The following is a 25,418-nucleotide window of genomic DNA, read 5'->3' as shown; positions in this document are numbered from 1 at the left end:
TATCCGAGGGTACTGCGTTTTTTAAATGAATCAAATATGACGTTTGCCAGTTCCACAATCAAGGCAGTGATTTACAAAGGTTTCTGCACAGAAATCTGAAAGGGGCATTCCATTCAGGTGGAAGTTCATAATTGCGCTTAACGCTTACGTAATGTGTTTTTTTTTTGTAAGTTCATTGCTGAAAAGTCCCTCTCAACTGCTGCAGTACTCCCAGACGGAAAAAACACCAATTCACCATGCGCAGTATGTTGCTGTACGGTATTTCAAGATTGGAGGGTCATTTTAGAAGTGAGACGCTAGACTCTTGTAAGATAACAAAAACTGAAAGTGTATCACGAACATTAACGGGAAAATGCCCGTCCGCGCGGACGTCTGATTCGAGAAATTCATTGTCCGCTGGAAATTTTTGACCGCCGAGGACGGGCGGTTTTTCGAGCCCTGAAAAAATGGCTTTAATTTTTTTAAAAAATTTGTTCTTTTATTTATTTTTGTGACCGTTAGTTTGCTTACATCGGCATAAAATGTTTCATGCGACATGCAACTAGCCATACCGGCATCAAGCTAAGAGCTCCGATTAAAATTAAGCACTTCAGCTTGTCAAAAAGTGGTCTAAATTTTGATTGTGGATTAAATTCCTTTTGTCAATAAAATGACGCTAAATTCTGCTTTTAGAGGTTAGGAAACCATTTTAATTTGCTTCGTCATCGAGCACTGGGTTTCCATTCAAATTTGAGCCTTCTAGATATTCGGAAAGTGGTCAAAATATCAATTGATCATCATCTCGTATTTCCGAAAATATATCAATTAATTTTACTTTCAGTGTTCAGGAAACATTAGACAAATGGTATTGTTATCTAGCACAGAGCTCCAGTAAATTGAGCACTCGACGGAAACTGGTCACAACTTGGTAATAAATTCTATTTGGTAATTAAGTAAAAAGACGTTAAATTCTTGCAACTAGTATTGTCTGTCATCAGGCGCAGAGTTGTTGTCAAAAATTAAGCATTCTAACCATGTGAGGAAGATAGAAACTGATTCCATTGTTACATATACGAAAGTGAGTTGATGAAAACGTTCCATAAATACAGATACATATATTGATTCCAAAATATTGCTAAACTTCTTCGGGATCATCGATCGCGAAGGGGAAAAACGTATGAAAATTAGACTCAAAAGATTTGAAGTCTTACTTCATCTTTCTATTACTCTTCCCCTTAGGAAAATTTGCCATAGGTTTGCCATAAAAAATGCCATAGGATATTTCTATGGGGGTTTTCCCATACATGTATGGCAAAATTTTGCCATATGCAAAACCCCATAGGAATATCCTATGGAATTTTTTTATATGGAAAATTTTGCCATACATGCATGGCAAAATTTTGCCATACGTATATGGCAAAATTTTACCATAGGCAAAACCCCATAGGAATATCCTATGGCATTTTTTATATGGCAATTTTTTGCCAAAAAACTAAGATGTGCTTCAGCTTATGAAGAAATATTTTTCCATAGGCTATGGTACACCTTTGCCATACAGCTATGGCCACATTTCTTGTTGATATTTTACCATACATCAAAAAATAGTTACTTGCAAAAATCTTTCGCAATGGATATTAAAAATGCAAAACTTAATAATCGTAAAATAAATATATATCCAAAAAGCTTTTTTTAAATTTCTTTGATAAACTTCTCCTGTTTTACTTGCAGAATCCTTTTTGTATGCTGTTCGTATTCAAATAAATTTCAAACGTTTAGTACTAACCGTTAGAAAATGGGTCCGGTAGTCGGAGCGAGTGGGGAAAATATTGGTTCTGTTGATTAGGAACAAAATATATTGAGTACCGGCAACCAATATTTGTTAAAGCTGTAAAAAACAAGAAAAGAGATAGTGGATCCAGAGGTCGGAGCGAATACAAAAAACCTTAATTTGATTGATTGGTATCATAATTAGTTAGATAAGCGTCAGATATTAGAGGAACCTAAAAGAAAGCGAAGCAAAATAATGGTCTGATGGTCGAAGCGAGTATGAAAATTTTTTAAATTTTGATATGTGATACTAAACTAAAAATTAAACAGACTACTAAAACAATAAAATACTATTAAAACTCAAAAGATAAAGAGTGGGGCCGGTGGTCGAAGCGAANAACATCCCTGAGGATGATCCGAAGACATGCCATCACAATTTTGATCCTCTTCAGAGGGGATGGCACCCCCGCTTCGGTAGCCAGACGATCTGCACGCGAAGTCGAGCACTTTATGGTAGAACAGTTTAACGAGGACCAATACCGCACCGCAAGTATCAGAACATGATCTAATTTACATTTATAGGTGAGGAAATAATTTATTTATTTTTAATTACCATACAAAAAACATCTGTTACCACTTTATTTTACTTTTAACTAAAAGGGGCTTCTTGAAGAAGTGAAGTCTTTAACTGCATTTCTAGCACTCGTAGACGCACATGCTTAATCATAGGGGGCACGTGCCCCCTCCTCCAATAATTTTCAAAAACTTCGAAAGATTTAGGTTGCTAACTTTTTTAAACCTACTCAAAGCTATTTTTATCAGTTATAAAAATGAAAATTTAAAAAAAATTAAATATTAAAATTTTTCTATTATGTAACAAGAGCCGCGATGACTCAGAAGATAGAGCGTTCGCCTTCCAATGAGGTGAACCGGGTTCGAATCTCGGCGATGGCTGCTCGATACGAATTCCGCATCCGGCTTGCACCGACCACAGTGCTGACGTGAAATGTCCTCATTGGTGGACGGATCACGGGTTAGGGTCCTCTTGCCGTCAGGCTAACCGAGGGAAGTTCTCGTGGTCTTCCTCTCCATGCAACGCAAATGCTGGTTAGTTCTATCAAAAAATCCTCCACGAAGGCGCATTTTTCTCAATACTTGATCCAGAAGTTCCCTTGTCTTCTGGATTTGGTTCAAAATGACAAGGCTACTTGGTTGAACATTAGCAGTAGTAAACCCAAAAATTGCTTCGGCAGTTCAACAACGGTTGTAAAATAAAATATAATGTAACAAAATAATTTCTCTCTATGATGTAAGTGATATTTTAAAAACCATTTAATTTTTATTAATTTTATTTAAATTCGAAATCAACGATTTTAATGGAGCAGAAGTATTATCATTGTAAGTTTAAAATCATAGTTAGTAGTTTATTTGGTTTTATTTACGCACAATAAAAAAATTTTAAATTATTTTCAATATAATCACAGTGTAATAATCTTTAAAGATACTTTTCCTGACTGTTAAAAGTTTTCTAGAATCGTTTTAATTCATTTTTGTTCCATAGCAGCAAAAAACTTAACATTGTGTTAAAACTACTCAAAATTTATATTCTGATTGACTTAAAACATAAATGTTTTAGGTAAAAGTTTTGTTAAATAGCTTCATATAATAATCTCGTGATTAGTAACCAATTAATTTTTTTTTCTTACAAAAAATCTTTTTTTAATTACTAATTAATTTTAAATATAACATAAGATATTTCGGTATGTTTCCATCGAATGTGTTCGAAATTATACAGGATTCTCAAACAACTTTGAAAAATTTGGCTTCTAAATTGGAAGACCACATCATCCTAAATGTACAAGATATCAAAAAGTGGCATACTGTTACCCGTAATAAAAATTTTATAATTTTTGATTTTAAGGTCATCTCATAAATCATCCAATCTAAAAATTTCATGGTTAAATTATAAATTATGTTGCATTTACTTCTCTTAATATAAATAAATATAGATCATATAATGTATGAAATACCATCAAAGTTGAAGTAAACTAATTTCTAAAATAAATAAAACGTTTGTGCTCCCTCCCCCTCCCTCAAAAAAACCCCTTTTATCATACATATATAGGTCAAAATTTGAGGCTATTATGAAAAAAAATTGTTTTTCAGGCAAATTATAGAAAATAAATCGCTCTCTTAAATAATTTAAAAATAATAAGTAAAAAAAAAAGCATTCAAATGCCCAAATTCCCCTTTCTGATATAGGTAGTCTTTGTTATATTTTTTTTAAAAAAAATACTGATGGGAAAAAATGAACCTAATTTTTGAACCTAAATGAATTTTTCGCATTTTAGATATTTTGAACTCGAAATATAATTTCCTACTACATGCTGTTATTTACATGCGAATTATTACAAGCATCTTAAATATCATCTAAAAGGGAGGGAGGGCTAAAATAATTTTTTCGGCAGTATATAAAAATAAATTTAAAAAAAAAGCACGAGAAATCTTAAATTCGAAACTAGAGACCCTTTCGACATTCGTGCTATAGATCATGCCCACTGATTCAATATAAATTTTAAAAAAATAAAAAAATTCTTAACCGTCTTGCTCTTTAGAAACTAATTTTTTTTTCATTCTTTAAAAACATAAATCACGTTCGTAGCTCGTAATACCTGTTCTTTAACTTTGACAAGTCCAGCTGTGTACCGTAAAGACATGGTTCCCAGTAGAACACCGAAGTCAAGCATCACTGGCTGCAGTCAGTAAGCGGGTGGGTGACAAATTTGATCAGCCTGCTGTTCTACCGTAAAGTGCTCGACTTCGGGTGCAGATCGTCGGGCTACCTAAGCAGTGGTGCCATCTCCTCTGCAGAGGATTAAAATTGCGATAGCATGTCTTCGGATAATCCTATGGGATGTTTCCGGGACCGTCGCCAATAGCTCATCGTGCTATTGGCGACTTTAATAAAGTGCCTACCTTATTTTTGACAAGGATTTAGAAACCACAAACCTTTAGATGTAGACTCCCTGGTGGTGCAGTCGGTTCGAACATAGCTAGTCGAGAGCTTCGGTTCAGGGTTCGATACTGGCGTTCATCTTCACAGTCGCCCAACATGATGCACGTTAAATCTGTCATGGATGAAAATCCTCTCGTTAGTATGGTATAGAGGGGGGAGTATCCACTCAGGACCAGACATATCGTCTGACAAATTTACTTGGCTGAAGCTGTTAAATATCTTTATTTTATGTATGCAGGCTTTGTGAGCTCAAAGTACAGCTTAATAACCCTTTGTTAATTTAAGGAGCAGATAGCTCAAGTTGGAGGGAAAAAAACAGGATATGCTTGGAATAGTTTAAGGGATAGACCATCGACGTGGCTGGAAATGAAGGCATTTTTAGGAAAACACATGATTCGTTTAATTAAAAAAAAAAACTGATATCTTAGTTACCAATCTAGTATTTTTTTAGGTAATTAAAAAAAAATTCCGATTAGAAATGAGGAAACTTCCTCACATTCTTCGTTGAACTTTGTAGGGATGGTTTAACATAGTGTTTCCCAAAGTGGTCCATATGGACCACCAGGGGTCCGTGATAAATAAAAACTGATCTAGGGGTCCCTGAACAACGTCAGGGAGTCTGCGTGAGGTTTAATATAAAATAATAAAATTGTTATTGGTTTTTATTACGAAGGAAATTAAGATAAATAAAATCGTAGCGATTTTTACATCCTAAGTAAACTATAAATAAAGGTGGGTGCTTATAATTATTAGCAGTGGTTTGTTACAAATTAAACAGTTGATTTACAAATTTTCTTATATCTTTTGCTCCCTTTTTAAGAGATAACAGTATGAATGAGTCGAAGAAAAAACGCCGAAAATACAATGTTGAATATTTAAAGTATGTCTTTATTTCTTCACCAGGAAATTGTACTTTACCTATGTGCCTCCTATGTAATAAAACTATAACAAGTGATCCAATGAAACATTCCAAGCTTAACGAATAATTGATAAAAGTCCATAGTGATAAAAAAGATAAAGATTTAACTATTATTCAAACAGTCAAAGAAAAATATCTGAAAACACCGTCACTACAACAACATCTAAGAGAAGTGATAATGGATCGCATGTTTCTCATAGTTTCGCATTTTCCATATATTACATGATTGCAAAGTCCGGAAAGCGTCACACTATTGAAGAACTTATTTTACTAGCTGTAAGTGAGATAATACTCACCGGTTTGCACAAACCAGCTTTTAACATTGTAAAAAGAATTCCACGGAGTAATAATAATGTACAAAGAAAGATTGATAATATATCTCAGTGCGTAGAAAATTCTTTACGCGAGTACTTAAAAATATCTGAATTTCTATACAGCTTGAAGAATCTACTTATCCAGGAAACGAAGCTTTTACTTTTAGCTTATGCAAGATTAGTAAAAGAATGAAAATTTTACCAAGAATTGTTACTTGCTAAATGTTTGGAAAGCTATACGAAAGGTGAAACGCTAGTGATTGAATTAAAAGATATACCCTTGACTAATATCATTTCTGTAGCTACTGACGGTGCTCCGGCAATGGTAGGAAGACACCAAGGTTTTTTGGTTAACTTAAAACAAGCTGCAGCGAATGTATTTTCAGTACACTTGCCAAACTTACCGAAACTAATTTGAAACTACAAGATGAACAATTAAATTTAATCAAAACTAAAATCGTAAAACTGCGTTTGATGCAAAACTTGGGAAGAGGATATTGTTCTCTTAGTTTCAGTGCCGTAGGGAACCTCATCATAAAAAAATATATATATATATATATATAAATGATTAGAAATTAGTGCTCACAAACATTGAGCCGGACATAATCAAATCTCACATTCATCTAAGTCTTTAATTTGGTCATAAAAGCAATCTAATAGTTACTAAAAGTCTGCTAAATTATCTAAAATCTATACTGAAATATATAATCAAAATAGTTCTAATTTTTTTATTTATAGTCAAAGATTTAATAATTTGTTTTGTAAATTGATGAAATTTCAATGATGAATAACTACTTCGATCTGATTAACTGCAAATAAGTGTAAATTGTTTAGAAGTGAGCCGTGTTAGAATTTTAATTTATCAGGAAAAAAACTGGTATGGTTATGAATTAGAAGATGGCACAACTAATAAATATGCGAAATATGTTTTATTTTGACTTTTACACAATATATTGAAAAGTACAAAATATTTAATAAAAGTAATGCATCAAAGAGTTCAAACTTTTGAGGTTAAACGTGTTACGGAAGAGGTAAGCCATATTAGAAAATTTAGGATAATTCTTCACACTTAATTTTCCTCAGAGATTTAGAAAACAATACTCTAAAAATATTTTCGTACCTGTTAAAAAGCTCTTTCATTCTTGCTGGAGAGGATAATTTTACTTTCGATATCTACTTGCTTGAATTAGATTCTCCACTTTAACTAGGAAAAACATTCCTTTTAAAAAGAGCAGATACTGACTGGTATAAAAATAAATCACTAGTTTTAAAAGAATTTGATGCAATGTTCAACTGAATTTAGTTCTGACGACATCTACATTTAATTTAATAACCATCCGTAAAGCACAATTATTTACAGAAAAGTCCAACTAACATCCTAATAATTCCTTATTACGAATTTTAAATAAAAATCACGATAAATGTATCAATATCCTCATTATCTGTAAAGGGGTAATTTAAAACTGAATAACTTATTTTAGAGGGAAAGACAAAAATTTATATACATAAAAAATTAAAACCACTTTGTCTATCAAATACTTTTATTCAAAAGAGCATTTTATAATACATATAATTATTTAAAACCGCATCTTTACATGTTACTCATTTACAAATTAGTTTTAAACAACATCTTCCTTAATTTACATGGAGCTCTAATATCATTTACAATAAAGTCTCATTAAAAATTTACATGAACAACATTAAGCTTCTGCCCTATTTACAGAACATCTTACATAAATAGAAATATCTTACATAATTTACATCAAAATATTTATATTCACATGGATTTAAAGTATGAAATGAACAGTGAGATATGAAAACGGCAACTTTGCTATTCAGTTGCACAATACAGAGTCAAAAATATTTATGATCCTCTATTGAAAATTCTCATTGCAAAAATATGTATCATTCATCACAAAAATTAACCTATATACATTTAAATTTACATTAATTTTATTTCTTTTTAAATAGTATATTACACAAAAGAAATCAGAAAGTTAACACTAAAGATTTTACTTCAAAATTTTCTCCTACAACTAAAACTATTCCATTAGTTTTTGATAAATTTAAAAATATTTAAACTTTTATATATGAAAAGCAGATTTGCGCATTTAATTTAATTTTCCAGACTGCATTTTTAGATAAAACACTATTTTCGCTTGAGGTTCCAAGTTATCAGTTTAAATTTTTCCCAGCTTTTAATTTATCAATTTCAAAAAATGTCATAGTTAGAAAAAAAAATATTTCCAAAAATTTAGACTTTAATAAACGCCAGCCGAAAGGGAAAAATTCCGTTCTTAAACTCTCGAGGGCTTAGTGCTACTTATACAGATTTTATAGTAAAAATTAGATAAGTTTTGTTGAACATACGATCAATATAGCGATTGAAGAAAACTGGGAACACTCGCTTTCGCAAAAGTCATTGCAGTATCATATTAAGAGTAAAAATGAGTACATATTAAAAATTAACTAGTTTCATGTTCTTTAATCAATAGATACTTCCGTTAAAGATTTAAGGTCTCTTCACAGCACGAGGATACTGATCCACTACAAAAGAGTGCATGTGTAAATCGAGAAGCTCCCAAACGGCTAGACGAGTGTGAAGCACGACGAGAAAGCAGAACGGCCGTCTCCCACTTCCACGTCATATTCCACACTAGTCTAGAAATCCTATACTATCAGAGCTGACCTATCAAGCAATATTGGAGCAAACAAGTTAGCAAGTTAACGTTATGTTAGTATTAGTTATGTTATGTGCTTATGTTAGCTCTTTGCTCCAAAAATGAATGATAAGTCAGCCTGTCTAATTCAGGGGCTCTAGTCTAGAACATACCGAAACTTTAGATTCACACTTATGCTGCAGATCGATGTCCCCAAATTGCGTAGACCTACTATATCATCAACTATAAACCGCGCTTAATAGGCTGCACTTCATTCAGCTGTCTTATAATCGATGTCTTAATATTTACGTGCTATCAGGTTTAAATTTGGTTCTCTGCAATTATAAAAATGATACAGTTGCAATTTCGATATAGTATCTCAAGATTTACTTTGGTGTATCAAATTTTTATGGCACTCTTCTAATAATGGCGTTACCATGTTAGTTTGCTTTGAGTTAAGCGGTACTATTTTTAAAGTTTAATACCTAAAAGTAGATGAGAATTTCATATAAATTTTAATTCTTAGAAAGTTAGACTTAAATTAACTTTCGGAATCTGAACTGTTTTAAGATTTTGTATAATATAACCCTGGTGTTCTAACATTATTGAATTTTAAATTGGTGTAAAAATTTCTAGCCTTATAACAATGTTTAGCTTAGGTTGAAAAGTAAATGAATAAAAATTTAGAGATGAAATTTTTAGGAATTTGCAAATCTGCATTTCATATTATACACTCGTTTTAATCAAGCTTATTGTTATCTATGTCATTTATTCTTATAGAAGTATTAAACGCATAATCAACATACCATGAGAATAAGGAAATTTTACTGTAAAAAAAGGATTTAAAAATGAATCGATTTAGAAAATTAGTTTATACTTTACCTCGTGAATTTTTTCGGCTTTTCTTCAAATTGTCGATTCATGTTTATAATGGAAACTTTCCTTCTCTGACGAAGAACCTATATTTTTAGCACCGCACAGTAACTAGTTTTTTTTTATCAAATCGATTTATTTGCAATAACTAGCTTAGTTTAAAAAATATGCGTTCGGGATAGATTGAAATAATCATTTGATTCATTATATATTCACTTTACACAGCATCAAAATCAGATTTTTGAAATCTTAAGTTAACAATTAAAAATTCTACTAAATACGTTGGATATAATAATGTTGAAGACACGCAGGTAAATACACATATACAAAAAAATATCTTTTGCATTTTACTAGAAACATATAAAAGTTGAAAGATTTTATTTTATTTCTTAAGATTTATGTTAACATAGTTATTAAATTTTAAATTCGGATAGGTTGGATTTATTTGCACATTCTTTCACGTTTTCGAACAGATTTAGACTTTCGATGTAATATTAAAATGTTCAAATTTTGTCGTCTAACTTTTATTTAAACTTTGTCATAAAGTAAATTCTAAAAACTGATTTGGATCTTTAAGGACGTTATGAATTATGTAACTATTTTCGAAATCATGAAAACAATTTTTTTTTAAATCAGATTATGGGGTATCTGTGTTCTGTAATGATTGTTAAATTTATTTTTTAACTAAGCTCCGCCATGCTTACTTCGAAAACTATTTTTTGCACCCAATACCCACTTTCCTAATTTTAGAGTAGCTTAAGTAAAGTTAATTCTCTATTGAATATGTACTATTTATATGAAGTTCCTCAATGCTTAATGCCTAGCAGCTAACAAGCATTATCCTTTAATAGCTATAAAAGTTTAAAAAGATCCGTTGAATATTATAAAATTTGTGTCAAGTAAACGGTAACGTGAACGTTAAGATTTGTTTTATTCTCCAAAAATCTCGCGAAACCTCAACAATTCAGAAGCGTCACGTGAAAGAGGATGGATAATTACAAGTAGACAATATTCTGCTCTTATTGGTTTCTTAATTTCAGTTTCCTTTAGAATAACTGGTACAGGCATTTCAGTCTTAGTAAAATTCACTAGTTATTGTTAAATGTCTACAGATTTAATTAGTTTTTAGTTTAAAAAGTACTATTTTCACTCCATTTAAAATCGATACACGTTTTTAAAACTCCTCTGTCGATTTCTCTAATAATGTCCCCCGTTTACAAATAATTTGTTTAATTTATACAAATTTCAAAAATTTTATGCATTGAAACAAGACAGGATTTTAGTAAAATTTACACTTTCTTTTAAAAATCTCTACATATTTCCTGCGTCATTTTACTATTGCACAACTTCAGTTATACGAAATGCTATCTCGTAATTAAGAAAAACTTCAATAACTTATACTACGTAATTATGCCCCGTTATTTAACCTTATTTAGCACCAGAGTCCATGAATTAATGTTTTATGGTTAAAATATATGTTATAGTTAGTCATATGTTAGTAATTAGCTAGTATTAAATGAAATAATGAAATAACGTGATGAATGAATAATATGAATGATGTGAACGTGAATATGAATGAAGTGAACAATATGAATGACGTTAACGTGAATATGAATGAAGTGAACAATATGAATGCATAACGAAATTCCTTAAACATGAACTACTTTAAATTTGCTCATCCAGGCATAATTGCATAAAAAAGGGAACTAAATTTAAATTTTAATCTTCCAAATTTTTTTACTTTTTGCAACTTTTGTTTACTTTTTTTAGAGGAAAAGCAAATCGAGGAACATCGATTTAAAGAATTTCGTTATACAAAATAGACTCTGCTGAGAAATAAGATTAAAAACGAAATTAGTTTTGTATGAAACTACAAGTCTATTTATAAAAATATATCGAACTTATTTAATTAGAAATATAATTCCAGTTTATCTTAAGGAATTACCTGACGAAGTTGAAATATTTACTCCTACCAAATTTCTTCAATTCATATTAGGTGAGAAAACATAAGTTTTAACTATAGATAATTCTTGAAAAAATTTCCGCTCTACCAAAATCTACCAGTTTTTTTTCCCCAGAGTGACAAAATACGAACATTTTTTGCCTAAACGTATACTTCTNTTTTTATTTTTAAATTTTTTTTAACAGTTTCGTTCTTAGACTTCTATTTGATATAGAGTACATTAATTTTTTTAATAGAATACGTATAATTGTTATTGCCCATATATACTACATAAATGCTTGACAAATTATTAATTTCTTTGTTTAGAGGAATTCATATTTATAAATAAGTACATAAAATAAGACGACAGCCTAAAGTGTGAAGTATTAACATGTCAAATATACACCATTTAATGTTTTTATTAAGGTTCACAATAAGGCGAAAAGAAGTGCTAAAATGTAGTGCTATGACACGTGACAGCTAGTCTTAAGCTTTAAGGGTTTTAAATAATGTAAGCGGTAATTACACAAACAGATTCTGAATTGTCAGATAATTTTTTTTATTTGGAACAGAATGTGTTACTTTCAATATTAAAATTTGTACTGAATAACAGTACATTACTGACGAGGCGGGATTTATTAAAAAGTATTTTATTAATACAGTGAGTTTAATTTAGGTAATCCTAAATATGCGATATTGTAGGTTGTAGTTCTTTGATTTCCAAGCATCTCGATACCTCATACTTTTCAGCTTTCTAATTTTAAAGATTGTGTATTCAATAAACTATTCCGGTTTTTCCTTGTACGCTTGAATTTTACATTGAAATAAGTTTAAGAGTCTATTTAGTATATTTTAATAACCGACAAAGTTGAGCGAACAATTTTACAGATTCGATATAAATTTTATTAAATCATTTGTTTTAAAGTTTGGCCTAAACTCTTATATTACGTGTATTTTAAGTCGTAGACATCATTTTGAAACTAGCAAATTTACTTCAACTGATTCTCAAATATTGCGATAACAATCACGCATGTGAAAATTTGGTGGAGATTTATTGAAAAAGAATATTTAATTGGTATTACCATAATAAAATTTGATATTAAGCTTTTTAGTTTAAATATGTTTCGTTTGAGAATCGAACTCCAAGTACTTTAGTTTAATTCCCGTAATTTAATTTTCATTTCAAATTTAAACTAGCACTCTCAAAGAAGCAATTTTTAATATTACAACTTCACATTTTAGCTTTTGTACAGGACAAGAGTTTGAAGACAAAACACCAATAACTCGAAATTAGTTTTTATTCGTTGAAAGTTAATTTTCATAAATATTCTAGGTTTATTTTTAAGACATTAAGTCATAATTTATAACGAGCAATAGCTAACAATAAGCTTGTCATAAAACGTTTTGACACGCAATTGTACGTACATACACTAAGCAGGATCAATGAAGTACTTAGTGTACGCAAATTAGATGCACGTTCTCTAAGACTTGAAATTTAATTTATGATATTTAATGAATAAATTATTGACTATTAAAATAATCCATGAATAAAATTTTTAATAGAATAAACTTTAGATTAATAAGATTAATTATTTTTCGTATTTAAGAAAATATTAGAAATAAATTTACTTTAATACTGAGTATTCTTAAATTGCATGCAAGGTATTTCAAAATATGGATTTCGATTTCTTAAGTTTCATTAAAAAGTATGTAGCTTAATTTTTAGGAGAAAAAACTAAATTACAATATTCATAAAATACAAGTGTGGAATCTTCATATTAGAGGAGAACATAAAAATAAACCTTGAGGTGAAGAAATAAAGTTGGTTTAACTCTACAGCTAGGTCATGACAACTAGGAAACTTAAGAAAGTCATCTTGGCACACATGGTCCTCATGGCAACTAGGTCATTTATTGGGATCATCTTGGCACATATGGTCCTCATGGCAACTAGGTCATTTATTGAGATCATCACATGGCAACTAGGTCAGTAATCCTTGCACACATGGTTATCTTGGCAGCTGTGTTAGTAATTGAGGACATCTTGGCACAAATGTTTCTCATGGAAAATAGGTCAAAATTGGAGCTCTTGGCAAATACGGTCCTCACGGTTACTATACGACGTTGAAGTATCCAGTACAAAGCCTAGTGTTAAAAATATAAAATGTCTTTACTGTCACGGCAAAATTAACATAATTAGTTAGAGGCAGTGTTCAATATCAGTGCATCAAATCAAGTTTTATAATCATACCTACTCGCAAGTCCTCTGCACTATGTGCTTACATTCCAAAGCACTGGAGTAAAACACAAAAATTTACTAACAAACGCAGACAAAGTTAAAATGAAAACCCTGAGTAATGGTGCAGTCGAAATTTCAATTACTAAAAATTTTAAAGTCTCTACGAAAGTGAAATGGCTTTCAAGTATACAGGGAAACATTGCAGTCAAATATTCGATAGAGTTCATTTGAGTTAGAACTATTTGCCAAAAGACAGTGTGCCGAATTCATTAGCCTCCCGATAGTTATGAGCAGACGTTGAAAACTACCCCTCAACCACTAAAAACTAAAACGGTGAAATAAGTTTAAAAGGTAAGGCACAATATTAACGCAAATAACTCCTGTCCTAACGAGTTAAAAATTAACTTTAAAAACTTACCTAGCTTATGTGAAATGCTACCCACGATGATGCTTACCTCAATGATGCTCACACACCCCTCTCTCCTCCCCCATGGTAACATGTGTGGGAGACCCCGAAACATTCCTAACTAATTAGAGTAAACCAAGTTTTCTGAAACTGAAACCTACCTTAAGGTAGGAGACTGGCTTCAACATATTTTTACAAAGGCTAAATTAAATTTGTTAGCAAGGATCCGAAAATTAAAAACTTATGAAATATATTTCAAAAGAAATTTGCTCAAAAACTACGAATACTCCAATGCCAAAACCTCGACAACAAATTATAATGCATAAATTTCAATATAATTTCTCTAGATTAGTGTAATTGCATGCGTTTTGAATTTAAATCCTTTTTAAAAATGAAATATAACTAAATATATTATTTATGAATATTGAATCTTCGCGAAGAAAATTTTTAAATACACCTAAAACGTAAAAAATAAAATAATTCACTCATACCTTAGCTTTTAGTGCAAATAATGGATAACATACAAATCAACAAAAATATCAAATTCTGTAACAAACTGTCTTGATAGAAATCTCAAAATCCACGTTTAGAAAATGAATTCAACTTAAACGTTCATAAAGTTCATTGAGGAAAAAATTCGAAAGTGAAGTCTTAAAAATATAATTCAATCAAATGAAAAGGTTTAAATACTCTAAACATAAAAAAAAATGTTTATTTTGAAGGAGTCTACTTACGGCTATATTTGTCAGCAAACGAAAAAACTAATCAAACTCCATTTATTAAAATCTGACATCAAGAACTTAGATATTTTGGAGATCTAATTAACCAAGTCCAAACATGAATAAAGAAAAATTCAAAATTTTCGTCGAAATTTTTTCTTTTTACCCAGTTAGATACCAGAATAATTTGATTTTTGAAATGGTAAAATATTTCACAATTCAATCGCTAATCAAACACTGTATTAGAGTTTAAATACACCAAATAAAATTTATAGTCAACAATTTCTTAATACTATCAAAATACTTACCAATCACTAAACTTTAAAGTAATAATCAATATTTTGCTGCAAGGTATATTCTTTCAATCTAACATAAGTAATTTTCAACAGTAGAGTATCAAGCTGTAAAATCATAATCGGTATTCTGCTGCTAGGTATATTCTTTCAAACTAGCTTTAGTTACTTCCTGTGGTAGAGTATCAAACATCAATTTCAAGGAAATCACGGTAGCCTCCTGGATTCTGCAATAAATAAGAAAATGTAATTAAAAATATAATCGTTTAATATGGTTATGTTTCATTAGTTAAATATTTAATGCTGTGTACACAGTGTCGTAAGAACTACGGAAAAACTATTAACCCGCTGAAAAAGTATCTTACTAAAGAGCTAAAAACATGTAACAATTTAAATGTACTTTTATGTCAATACAAATATATTGTTTAATAATAATTTAAAACAATATTTTTAATTTCTTAAATTTAAAATTACGTAAAACTTATTACTAAGTTTCGTTTGAATAACACTATTATTGATCAAATATTTTCCTCGAACCAAACCTGCACCTGTTAAATTTCGTAGCTGTTTGCTTAGAAATTGGTATCCTTCGTGGCAGAGTGGATGTTTTTGGCTTTATATAGTAAGTTCACCAGGAGCGAACACTTTGTTCTGCCTACATCACGTAATAACCGACCATTTCGCTATTTTTAGGAAAAGAATGTGAACAATCCTGAACAAGGTTGCTATTTGGCTATCTCAAGACAAAATTATTTATTTCACAATCTATGTGCATTTTTTTAATATTAAATATTTCATAAATTTGATGATACTTCTCTTTTGAGTGAATCGTTTGTACTTTAAGATATTTGTCGGGAAAAGAGCAGTTTTTAAATTTAAAATATATTTAATTAGCTAGAGTAACGAAAGGTATAATAGAATCCACTGCATGTGCTTGGTACGCATTAAGGGTAGTCTCAATTTCAAGAACGGAGATGTTTCTCCTCTTACTCCCGCGATGGAATGAACACAGCCTCCATGGAGGTGGAGCCAAGTGCCAACTCCTGGTGAACGAACTATACCTAAGGGCCGTTGCCACTCAACGTTATGTGCATACAAAATATTTGTTAAATGAAAAATTGTACCTGAAGTAATGCACCATTAAAATTTTGAAAGTTAAATCTTTTAGACACATTTTAAAGCTACAGGCACTTCGTATTCGTAAATTTGCCATAAATTTCGCACTAACCTTTCACTGATAGGCCTGTTAGTATGATTAAGCGACTAGTGAAAAGATGATCCCTACAAAAACATTAACTTAATATAACATATCACCAGCCTAAAATTATAACGACATTTACATGAAAACCTGAAGATGAATGCCAAAGTTTCTAGAATCCGAATATATAGATTTTCTCCAAAAAAGAATTAAAATTAAACTTAATTATAAAAAAAACAATGATAGGTAAATGCTTGTGTGTCTAAGCAAAAGCCATCGTGAACTTTTAAATAAGTGTTCTAATACAATGAACATTCGATTTTTAAATTTTCAATTTGTAGAAAACATAAAAGCAATCCTAACTTAAACAAATTTAAATATTATAAATTTCTAAAATTTGCTGTTAAACATTGTACATTTATAAGTAATGTATCACTAATATTAGATTAATATTAGTCTCAAATTCTGAAAAGAAAGAGTTTAAAGACTTAATATTTTGTTCATTTTAAAACAATTTTCAATTTAGTCAAAAATTTTGAATGACATTAACTGTTCAGAATTTTAAATCGATTTACTGCAGAAATCATGAAGCTTAGCTAAGTTGGGCTGCGATGGAAACTTAAAGTAAGTTGTAACCTTTTAAATAGAAATACCTTTTAGAAATTTTCAACGCTGTACTCATTTAAATATCACGAAAAAACACGTAAAATTGAAATTAGTCAACAATGATTGCAAAACCTTTAGCATACAACCCGTAAATTACATACAACAATCTGATTTTATGTTTCAGTGTGATATTATTTAACACATTTAACTGAAATTAGCAAATAGTTTTCTGATTTTAATGCCTTGGGGGTAAATGCTCTATTAAAACACAGTAGAATCTCCCTGTAAAGAGATTTTTATTTTGAAAGTTACGCAACACATTAATGCTTTCAATACTTAAATCAACTTTCTAAGTTCCATTAATTTCGAAGAAAGTTGATACAGTTAGAATTTCTCAACAAACAAATTCGTTATTCACTTCAGGAATTACACAATTGAATTATGAGCGAAATTTTCAGACAAAAATAATCGCAATCAAAAGGAAAAACTTATTTCACAGCAATTCTTTATTACTTATTGATTTACTTCTAATTAAAAAAAATTCACTTGAATTTATTGCTGAAAGTTTAAATCATTTACTGAACTGCAGCAAACAACTTTACTGAATAACGAAATTAAACGGTGTTACCTGGTATAAGGGATGAAAAGATACCAAAATGTGCGGGGGTTGAGAAACAATACAAATTCTGTGTGACTTAAAAACCTAGCTTGATTGCAAAACGACATTTTGTTTTTCTTCAACTAAACTCAAGCTTCTGAAAGTTAAAACGATTTTAAGAAATGTTGGTATACCCTAACCTTCATTAAACTATTAATCTTAAAAATTTCAAACTAGTGGGATTAAAAATAATGCAACTCAGTTTAACACGAAGCATTAATACCGTTGTTTAAAATATACATATGCATACATAAGTATAAATATACGATATTTCTTAATATTGATGGGGAATAGTCTTTCCAATTTTAAACAATCACGGATCTTCGCAAGTTCATTAAAAATCGGAGAAAACAAATTTTAAAAATTACACTTTTATATTTAGTATTAATTCATTATCCCATCAAATAATAAAATATATTTAAAATTACCCAAGAAAGACAGTTATTAAAACAGGTATACTATTCTTAAAAGCAATTACTTTCAGTGGACAAATACAAGCGTACCACCAATAATTACGAAAAATTTAAATGTGAAAATAAAAAAACTTTAAAAAAAAAAGAGAAAAGTAATCTAAACAAGCTTCTATTAAATTGGTAATAAATTTATTGGTTGAAGATCTTCAAAAAAAAAACCTCAAAGAAAACAGACAAAATCACGTACGGTATCCATCTAGTATTTAAAATGAGACTAAATACACAAGACTACGATTTAAATATTCGGTTTAACNATTTTCAACTTTTAGAAAACAAAATATTTAGATTTGTTTTAGTTAGGATTGCTTTTAAGTTTGCTACTGAAAATTTTATACTTATGATAAATTCTACGATTAGTTCGGTGCAACATATTTATGCCATTAAATTAAAGCCTCAAATTTTGAAAAGGAAGAATTTAAAGAATTAATATTTTAGTTCATATTAAAAACAATTCTTTTCTAGTCCGAATTTTCGAATGACATTAACTGTTTAGAATTTTAAATCATTCAGAGAGTTACGAAACAGAATTCCTTATCGGTGTTCGTAGCTTAGCTAAGTTGGGCTGCGAAGGAAATTTAAAGTACGCAGTAACCTCCCGAATAGAAACGCCTTTTAGAAATTTAAAAGTGTACAACATTGCAAATAAGAAAAAACACATAAAATTAGCAAACAATCACTGCAAAACCTTTAGTACACATCCAGTAAATTATATACAACTATCTGATTTTATGTTTCAGTGTGTTATTATTTAACACACTTAACCGAAATTAGCAAATAGTTTTCTGATTTTAATGCCTTGAGGTAAATGCTATATTAAAATACAGTAGAATCTCCCTATAAGGAGATTTTTAATCTGAAAGTTACGCAACACCTTAATGCTTTCAATACTTAGATCAACTATCTAATTTTCATCAATTTCGAAGAAAGTTGATACAGTTAGAATTTCTCAACAAACATATTATTCACCTCCGGAATTACACGATTGAATTAGGAACGAAATTTTCAGACAAAATTATAACAATTAAAGGAAAAACTTATTTCACAGCAATCCTGTATTTCGTATTGATTTACTTCCGATTAAGAGAAGTTCGTTTGAATTTATTGCTGAAAATTGAAATCATTTGCTCAACTGCAAACAAACTACTTTACGTAACTGAATAACGAAATCAAACGGTGTTACCTAGTTCAAGAAGAAACAGAATGTGAAAAGAAAAACCAAAGTGTACGGGAGTTGTGAAACAATAAAAATTCTGTGCGATTAAAAGTTTTCTGTTTAGGTTCACTATAAGGCGAAAATAAAACTTTAAAAATGCTGTGCTATGTTACGTGACCGCGAGTTTTAAGCTTTAAGGGTTTTAAATAAATGTAAGCGGTAATTACAGACTGATTCGGAATTGTCGGATAAAAATTTTGATTTGAAACAGAATGTGTTACCTTAAATATTAAAATTTGTACTGAAATAACAGTACATTACTGAAGAGGCAGAATTCATTAAAAACTGTCATTTTATTAATACCGTGCGTTTTATTTAAATAGTACTAAATATGCCATATTGTATGTTCTAGTTTGACTTCCAGACATCTAGATACCTGAAATAGTTTTCAGATTTCCAATTTTAAAGAATGTGAATTCAATAAACTGGTTTTCCCTACACGCTCGAATTTTAGAGTGAAACAAGTTTGAGACTTGGTTTAGTATATTTTAATAAAAGCAGATAAAATTGAGATGAGTAAACAATTTTATAGATCCGATATAAATTTTATTAGATCATTTGTTTTAAAGTTTGGCCTAAACTTTAAGAGTACGTGTATTTTAATCGTAGACTATATTTTTAAACTAGAACATTTACTTCAACAGATTCTCAAATATTGCGATAACAATCAAGCATCTGAAGATTTTTTTGGTGAAGATTTAACGAATATTTAATTAGTAAAATACCAAAATAAAATTTGATATTTAGTTCTATTCATCTAAATATGGTTTGTCTGAGAATCGAACGACAAGCATTTTAGTTTAATTCCCGGAATTTAATTTTAATTTCAAATTTTAAACTGGGACTTTAAAAAAAAAATCAGTTTCAATATTACATTTTAGCTGGTGTACCGGACAACAGTTTGGAGCAAAAACACCGCCGGTTGAAAGTTGAAACCATTTGCTCAACCGCAGAAAGCAAACTAATTAACTGAATAACGAAATTAAACTGTTACCTGGTCAAAGAAGGGGACAAAAGATACCAAGATGCATGGGGTTTGTGAAACAAAATCTGAGAGGCCTAAAAACCTAGCTAGATTGCAAAAAGTGCTTTGAATACAGAAGACACTTTGTTTTTCTTTAACCAAACTCAAGCTTATGCAAGTTAAATTAGTTCAGGCAATGTTGGTATACACCAACCGTTATTAAACTATTAATCTTAAAACTTTCAAATGAGTGAGATTAAAAATATTTAGAGTAAAAAATAATGCAACTCAGTTTAAAATGGAGCGTTAATACAGTTGTATAAAATATACATACATGCTTATACAAATGTATAAATATAAGATATTTCTTAATATTGAGGGGATATCTTCTCAGTTTTAAACAATCACGGAACTTAGAAAAATGAATATTGGAGAAAACAAAACTTTAATTACTTTTAGTACGTGTTCATTTTATTTTAAGAAAGTTAATATCCCATCAAAAATACGAATCAAAATATTTTAAAAATTACCCTAGAGGGTCAATTATTAAAACAGGAATACTAATCTTTCTGAAAAAGCAATCACAAATTATAGACACACACACAATTACAACCGTACCACTAATAATCACGAAAAACTTAAATGCAAATTAGAAAAACTTACTTTAAAAAACATCAAGAGAAAAGTCATCTATAAACAACCTTCTGAAAATTGGTAATCATCGGTAACAAATTTATTTCTTGAAAATCTTCAGGACAAAAATGCTTCTTCGGACCAAAACTTCAGAGAAAACATCCAACACAAAATCACGTACGTTATCCATCTCAGTATTCAAATTGAGAATAAACACACAAGACTACACTTACATATACAACAGTTCAGAGACATAAAGAGCTCATTCAATACCAGTCGTGCCTCTCATTTTATATCCCTTAATATCGATAACGATTAATTTCTGCCAAAGTTGAGTTGAGTTGATGATATGGTAAGTAAGTACATTATTTACGTCACACTAGAGCTCCACCATGCGTGATTAACAACTGTCTTCGAAACATCGCTGAGGATGATCCGAAGTCATGCCATCACATTTTTGATCCTCTACCCAGAGAATGGCACTCTCACTTTGGTGGCACGATAACCAGTACAACAAAACAGTTTAACGAGGACCGATACCGCGCACCCTCGGCCCCTACGAATACTGATCAAANATGTAATTTCTCTAGATTAGTATAATTACGTGTGTTTTGAACTGAAATCTTTAAAATTAAATATAACTAAATATATTTATGAATATTGAATCTTCATGAAGAAAACTTTTAAATACTCATAATTCACAAATTGATAACATACAAATCTACAAATAATCTTAAATTCTAGAATAAACTGATAAAAAAATCTTAAAATAGACGCTTAGAAAATGAGTTTACTTTAACGTTCATAATTATTTAACACATTTAACCGAAATTAGCAAATAGTTTTCTGATTTTAATGCCTTGGGGTAAATGCTATATTAAAATACAGTAGAATCTCCCTATAGATTTTTAATCTGAAAGTTACGCAACACTTTAATGTTTTCAATAGTTAGATCAACTTTCTAATTTTCATCAATTTCGAAGAAAGTTGATACAGTTAGAATCTCTCAACAAACATATTAGTTATTCACCTCCGGAATTACACAATTGAATTAGGAACGAAATTTTCAGACAAAATAATAACAATTAAAAGGAAAAACTTATTTCACAGCAATCCTGTATTTCGTATTGATTTACTTCCGATTAAGAGAAGTTCATTTGAATTTATTGCTGAAAATTGAAATCATTTGCTCAACTGCAAACAAACTACTTTACGTAACTGAATAACGAAATCAAACGGTGTTACCTAGTTCAAGGAAAAACAGAAGGGGAGAAAAGAAAAACCAAAATGTACGGGAGTTGTGAAACAATAAAAATTCTGTGCGATTAAAAGTTTTCTATTTAGGTTCACTGTAAGGCGAAAATAAAACTTTAAAAATGCTGTGCTATGTTACGCGACAGCGAGTTTTAAGCTTTAAGGGTTTTAAATAAATGTAAGCTGTAATTACAGACAGATTCGGAATTGTAGGATAAAAATTTTGATTTGGAACAGAATGTGTTACCTTAAATATTAAAATTTGTACTGAAATAACAGTACATTACTGAAGAGGCAGAGTTCATTAAAAACTGTCATTTTATTAATACCGTGTGTTTTATTTAAATAACACTAAATATGCCATATTGTATGTTCTAGTTTTTGACTTCCAGACATCTAGATACCTGAAATAGTTTTCAGATTTCCAATTTTAAAGAATGTGAATTCAATAAACTGGTTTTCCCTACACGCTCGAATTTTAGAGTGAAACAAGTTTAAGACTTGATTTAGTATATTTTAATAATAGCAGATAAAATTGAGATGAGTAAACAATTTTATAGATTCGATATAAATTTTATTAGATCATTTGTTTTAAAGTATGGCCTAAACTTTAAGAGTACGTGTATTTTAATCGTAGACTATATTTTTAAACTAGTACATTTACTTCAACCGATTCTCAAATATTGCGATAACAATCAAGCATCTGAAAATTTTTTTGGTGAAGATTTAACGAATATTTAATTAGTAAAATACCAAAATAAAATTTGATATTGAGTTCTATTCATCTAAATATGGTTTGTCTGAGAATGGAACGACAAGCATTTTAGTTTAATTCCCGGAATTTAATTTTGATTTCAAATTTTAAACTGGGACTTTAAAAAAAAAAAATCAGTTTCAATATTACATTTTTACATTTTAGCTGGTGTACCGGACAACAGTTTGAAGCAAAAACACCGCCGGTTGAAAGTTGAAACCATTTGCTCCACCGCAGAAAGCAAACTACTTAACTGAATAACGAAATTGAACTATTACCTGGTTAAAGAAGGGGACAAAAGATACCAAAATGCATGGGGTTTGTGAAACAAAATCTGAGAGACCTAAAAACCTAGCTCGATTGCAAAAAGTGCTTTGAATACAGAAGACACTTTGTTTTTCTTTAACCAAACTCAAGCTTATGCAAGTTAAATTAGTTTAGGCAATGTTGGTATACACCAACCGTTATTAAACTATTAATCTTAAAAATTTCAAATGAGTGAGATTAAAAATATTTAGAGTAAAAAATAATGCAACTCAGTTTAAAATGGAGCGTTAATACAGTTGTATAAAATATACATACATGCTTATACAAATGTATAAATATAAGATTTCTAAATATTGAGGGGATATCTTTTCAGTTTTAAACAATCACGGAACTTAGAAAATTGAATATTGGAGAAAACAAAACTTTAAAAATTACTTTTAATACGTGTTCATTTTATTTTAAGTAAGTTAATATCCCATCAAAAATAAGAATCAAAATATTTTAAAAATTACCCTAGAGGATCAATTATTAAAACAGGAATACTAATCTTTCTGAAAAAGCAATCACAAATTATAGACACGCACAATTACAACCGTACCACTAATAATCACGAAAAACTTAAGTGCAAAAAGTATAAAAATTAGAAAAACTTACTTTAAAAAAACATCAAGAGAAAAGTCATCTATAAACAACCTTCTGAAAATTGGTAATCATCGGTAACAAATTTATTTCTTGAAAATCTTCAGGACAAAAATGCTTCTTCGGACCAAAACTTCAGAGAAAACATCCAATACAAAATCACGTACGTTATCCATCTCAGTATTCAAATTGAGAGTAAACACACAAGACTACACTTACATATAAAACAGTTTGGAGTCAGAAAGAGCTCATTCGATATCATCATCATCGAAATATAACTGGGCGCCTGGGGCCGTTAGCGGCCTTTTTCCCATTCAACTCATTCGATACCAGTCGTGCCTCTTATTTTATATCCCTTAATGTCGATAACGATTAATTTCTGCCAAAGTTGAGTTGAGTTGATGATATGGTAAGTAAGTACATTATTTACGTCACACTAGAGCTCCACCTTGCGTGATTAACAACTGTCTTCGAAACATCGCCCCGCAGTGGACTGATCGTTAAGACAGGGGCCTCCCTGGCCGAGCGGTATTGCCGGTCCAAACGCTCTGTTAAGCGTGGAGGTAGCGGGTTCGAATCCCGCCGTAACCCTGGATGTATTCTTTGTGATGTCTTTCTCTGAATTGTTCTATCTGTATTTTCTACTTGACAATGACTTATAAGCCTATATTGAGCACACAAGTCAGCAAATGTATGTAATTTCAATAAATCAATCAATCAAATAGTTAAGACACGGTTCCCAGCAGATCACCGAAGTCAAGCATCACTGGCTGCGGTCAGGGTGCGTGACCACTTGGATTAGTCTGCGAAGGGACCGAGGGTGTGCGGTATTGGTCCTCGTTAAACTGTTCCACCATAAAGTGCTCGACTTCGCTTGCTGGTCGTCGGGCTACCGAAGCAGGGGTGCCATCCCCTCTGCGGAGGATCAAAATTGTGATGGTATGTTTTCGGATCATCCTCAGGGGTGCTTCCCAGACCGTCGTGCAGCTGCAGTGCGACGTAAAAAGTACCTACCTTAAAGGAATTTTGTTAGCTCACGCTTGCCCATTGTGCAGCTCTAGTGTGACGTAAATGAACTACAAGGACAGTTAGTGAGAAGACAATACATTTCCAGCATAAAACTAATTCAAACTTTATTATTTCTTAGTGATTTCGTAGTGATCACTACGAACTTGAACTTATGATATTGATATAAGTTCTTCTGTTATGTTCTGTTTGATATAAGTTCTTCTTTCGTTACGAGCACCGTATTTAGCAGACGTCAGCACGCTACCGTTTCATAACTGGTTCAATCTGCATCAAATTGCCACTGGGCAATATTCCATTGCCCTATTTTGGATTAATACTACTAAAAGTACATCTTGAGCCGAGGTTGCTTAGGGGATAGAGCACTCGCCTCCCAATGAGGTGAACCGGGTTCAAATCCTAGCGATGGCTGGTCGATTCGAATTCCGCACCCGGCTCGTAGCGACTCTAGTGCTGACGTTATATATATTCTCAGTGGTAGACGAATCATGGGTTAGAGTCCACTTGTCGCCAGACTAATCGTGGGGGAGGGGAATCACGGTTTTCCTCTCCATGTAACGCAAATGCGGGTAGTTCCGTTAAAAAGTCCTCCGCGAAGGCAAATTTC

General features: G+C 30.8%; 1 protein-coding gene and 1 long non-coding RNA gene across 2 annotated transcripts in view; both read right to left on the bottom strand.

The window, feature by feature from the left end:
- LOC107447737 (tubulin alpha-1A chain) overlaps positions 1–7,233 on the bottom strand; it is a 50,413-nt gene extending 43,180 nt beyond the window's left edge. The window contains exons 1-2 of the mRNA XM_043050522.2: positions 7,116–7,233; positions 4,756–4,874 (exon numbers count right to left, since the gene is read on the bottom strand). Coding sequence (XP_042906456.1) covers positions 4,756–4,860 — 105 coding nt within the window. The 5' untranslated portion in view covers positions 4,861–4,874; positions 7,116–7,233. The remainder of the gene's footprint in view (positions 1–4,755; positions 4,875–7,115) is intronic.
- A 5,586-nt stretch (positions 7,234–12,819) lies between these two features.
- LOC107449025 (uncharacterized) lies at positions 12,820–24,016 on the bottom strand. The gene is made up of 3 exons (XR_011636257.1): positions 23,801–24,016; positions 15,142–15,353; positions 12,820–13,614 (listed from the first exon to the last, which is right to left on the bottom strand). It is a non-coding gene; the product is annotated as an uncharacterized lncRNA (long non-coding RNA).
- Between the last annotated feature and the right edge of the window lie 1,402 nt (positions 24,017–25,418).

This window comes from Parasteatoda tepidariorum, chromosome 2 (genome assembly GCF_043381705.1).
Source record: "Parasteatoda tepidariorum isolate YZ-2023 chromosome 2, CAS_Ptep_4.0, whole genome shotgun sequence".
Taxonomy (NCBI): Eukaryota; Metazoa; Arthropoda; class Arachnida; order Araneae; family Theridiidae; genus Parasteatoda; species Parasteatoda tepidariorum.
Note: the sequence above shows the minus strand (reverse complement) of the source record. Positions and strands in the feature narration are given on the sequence as shown.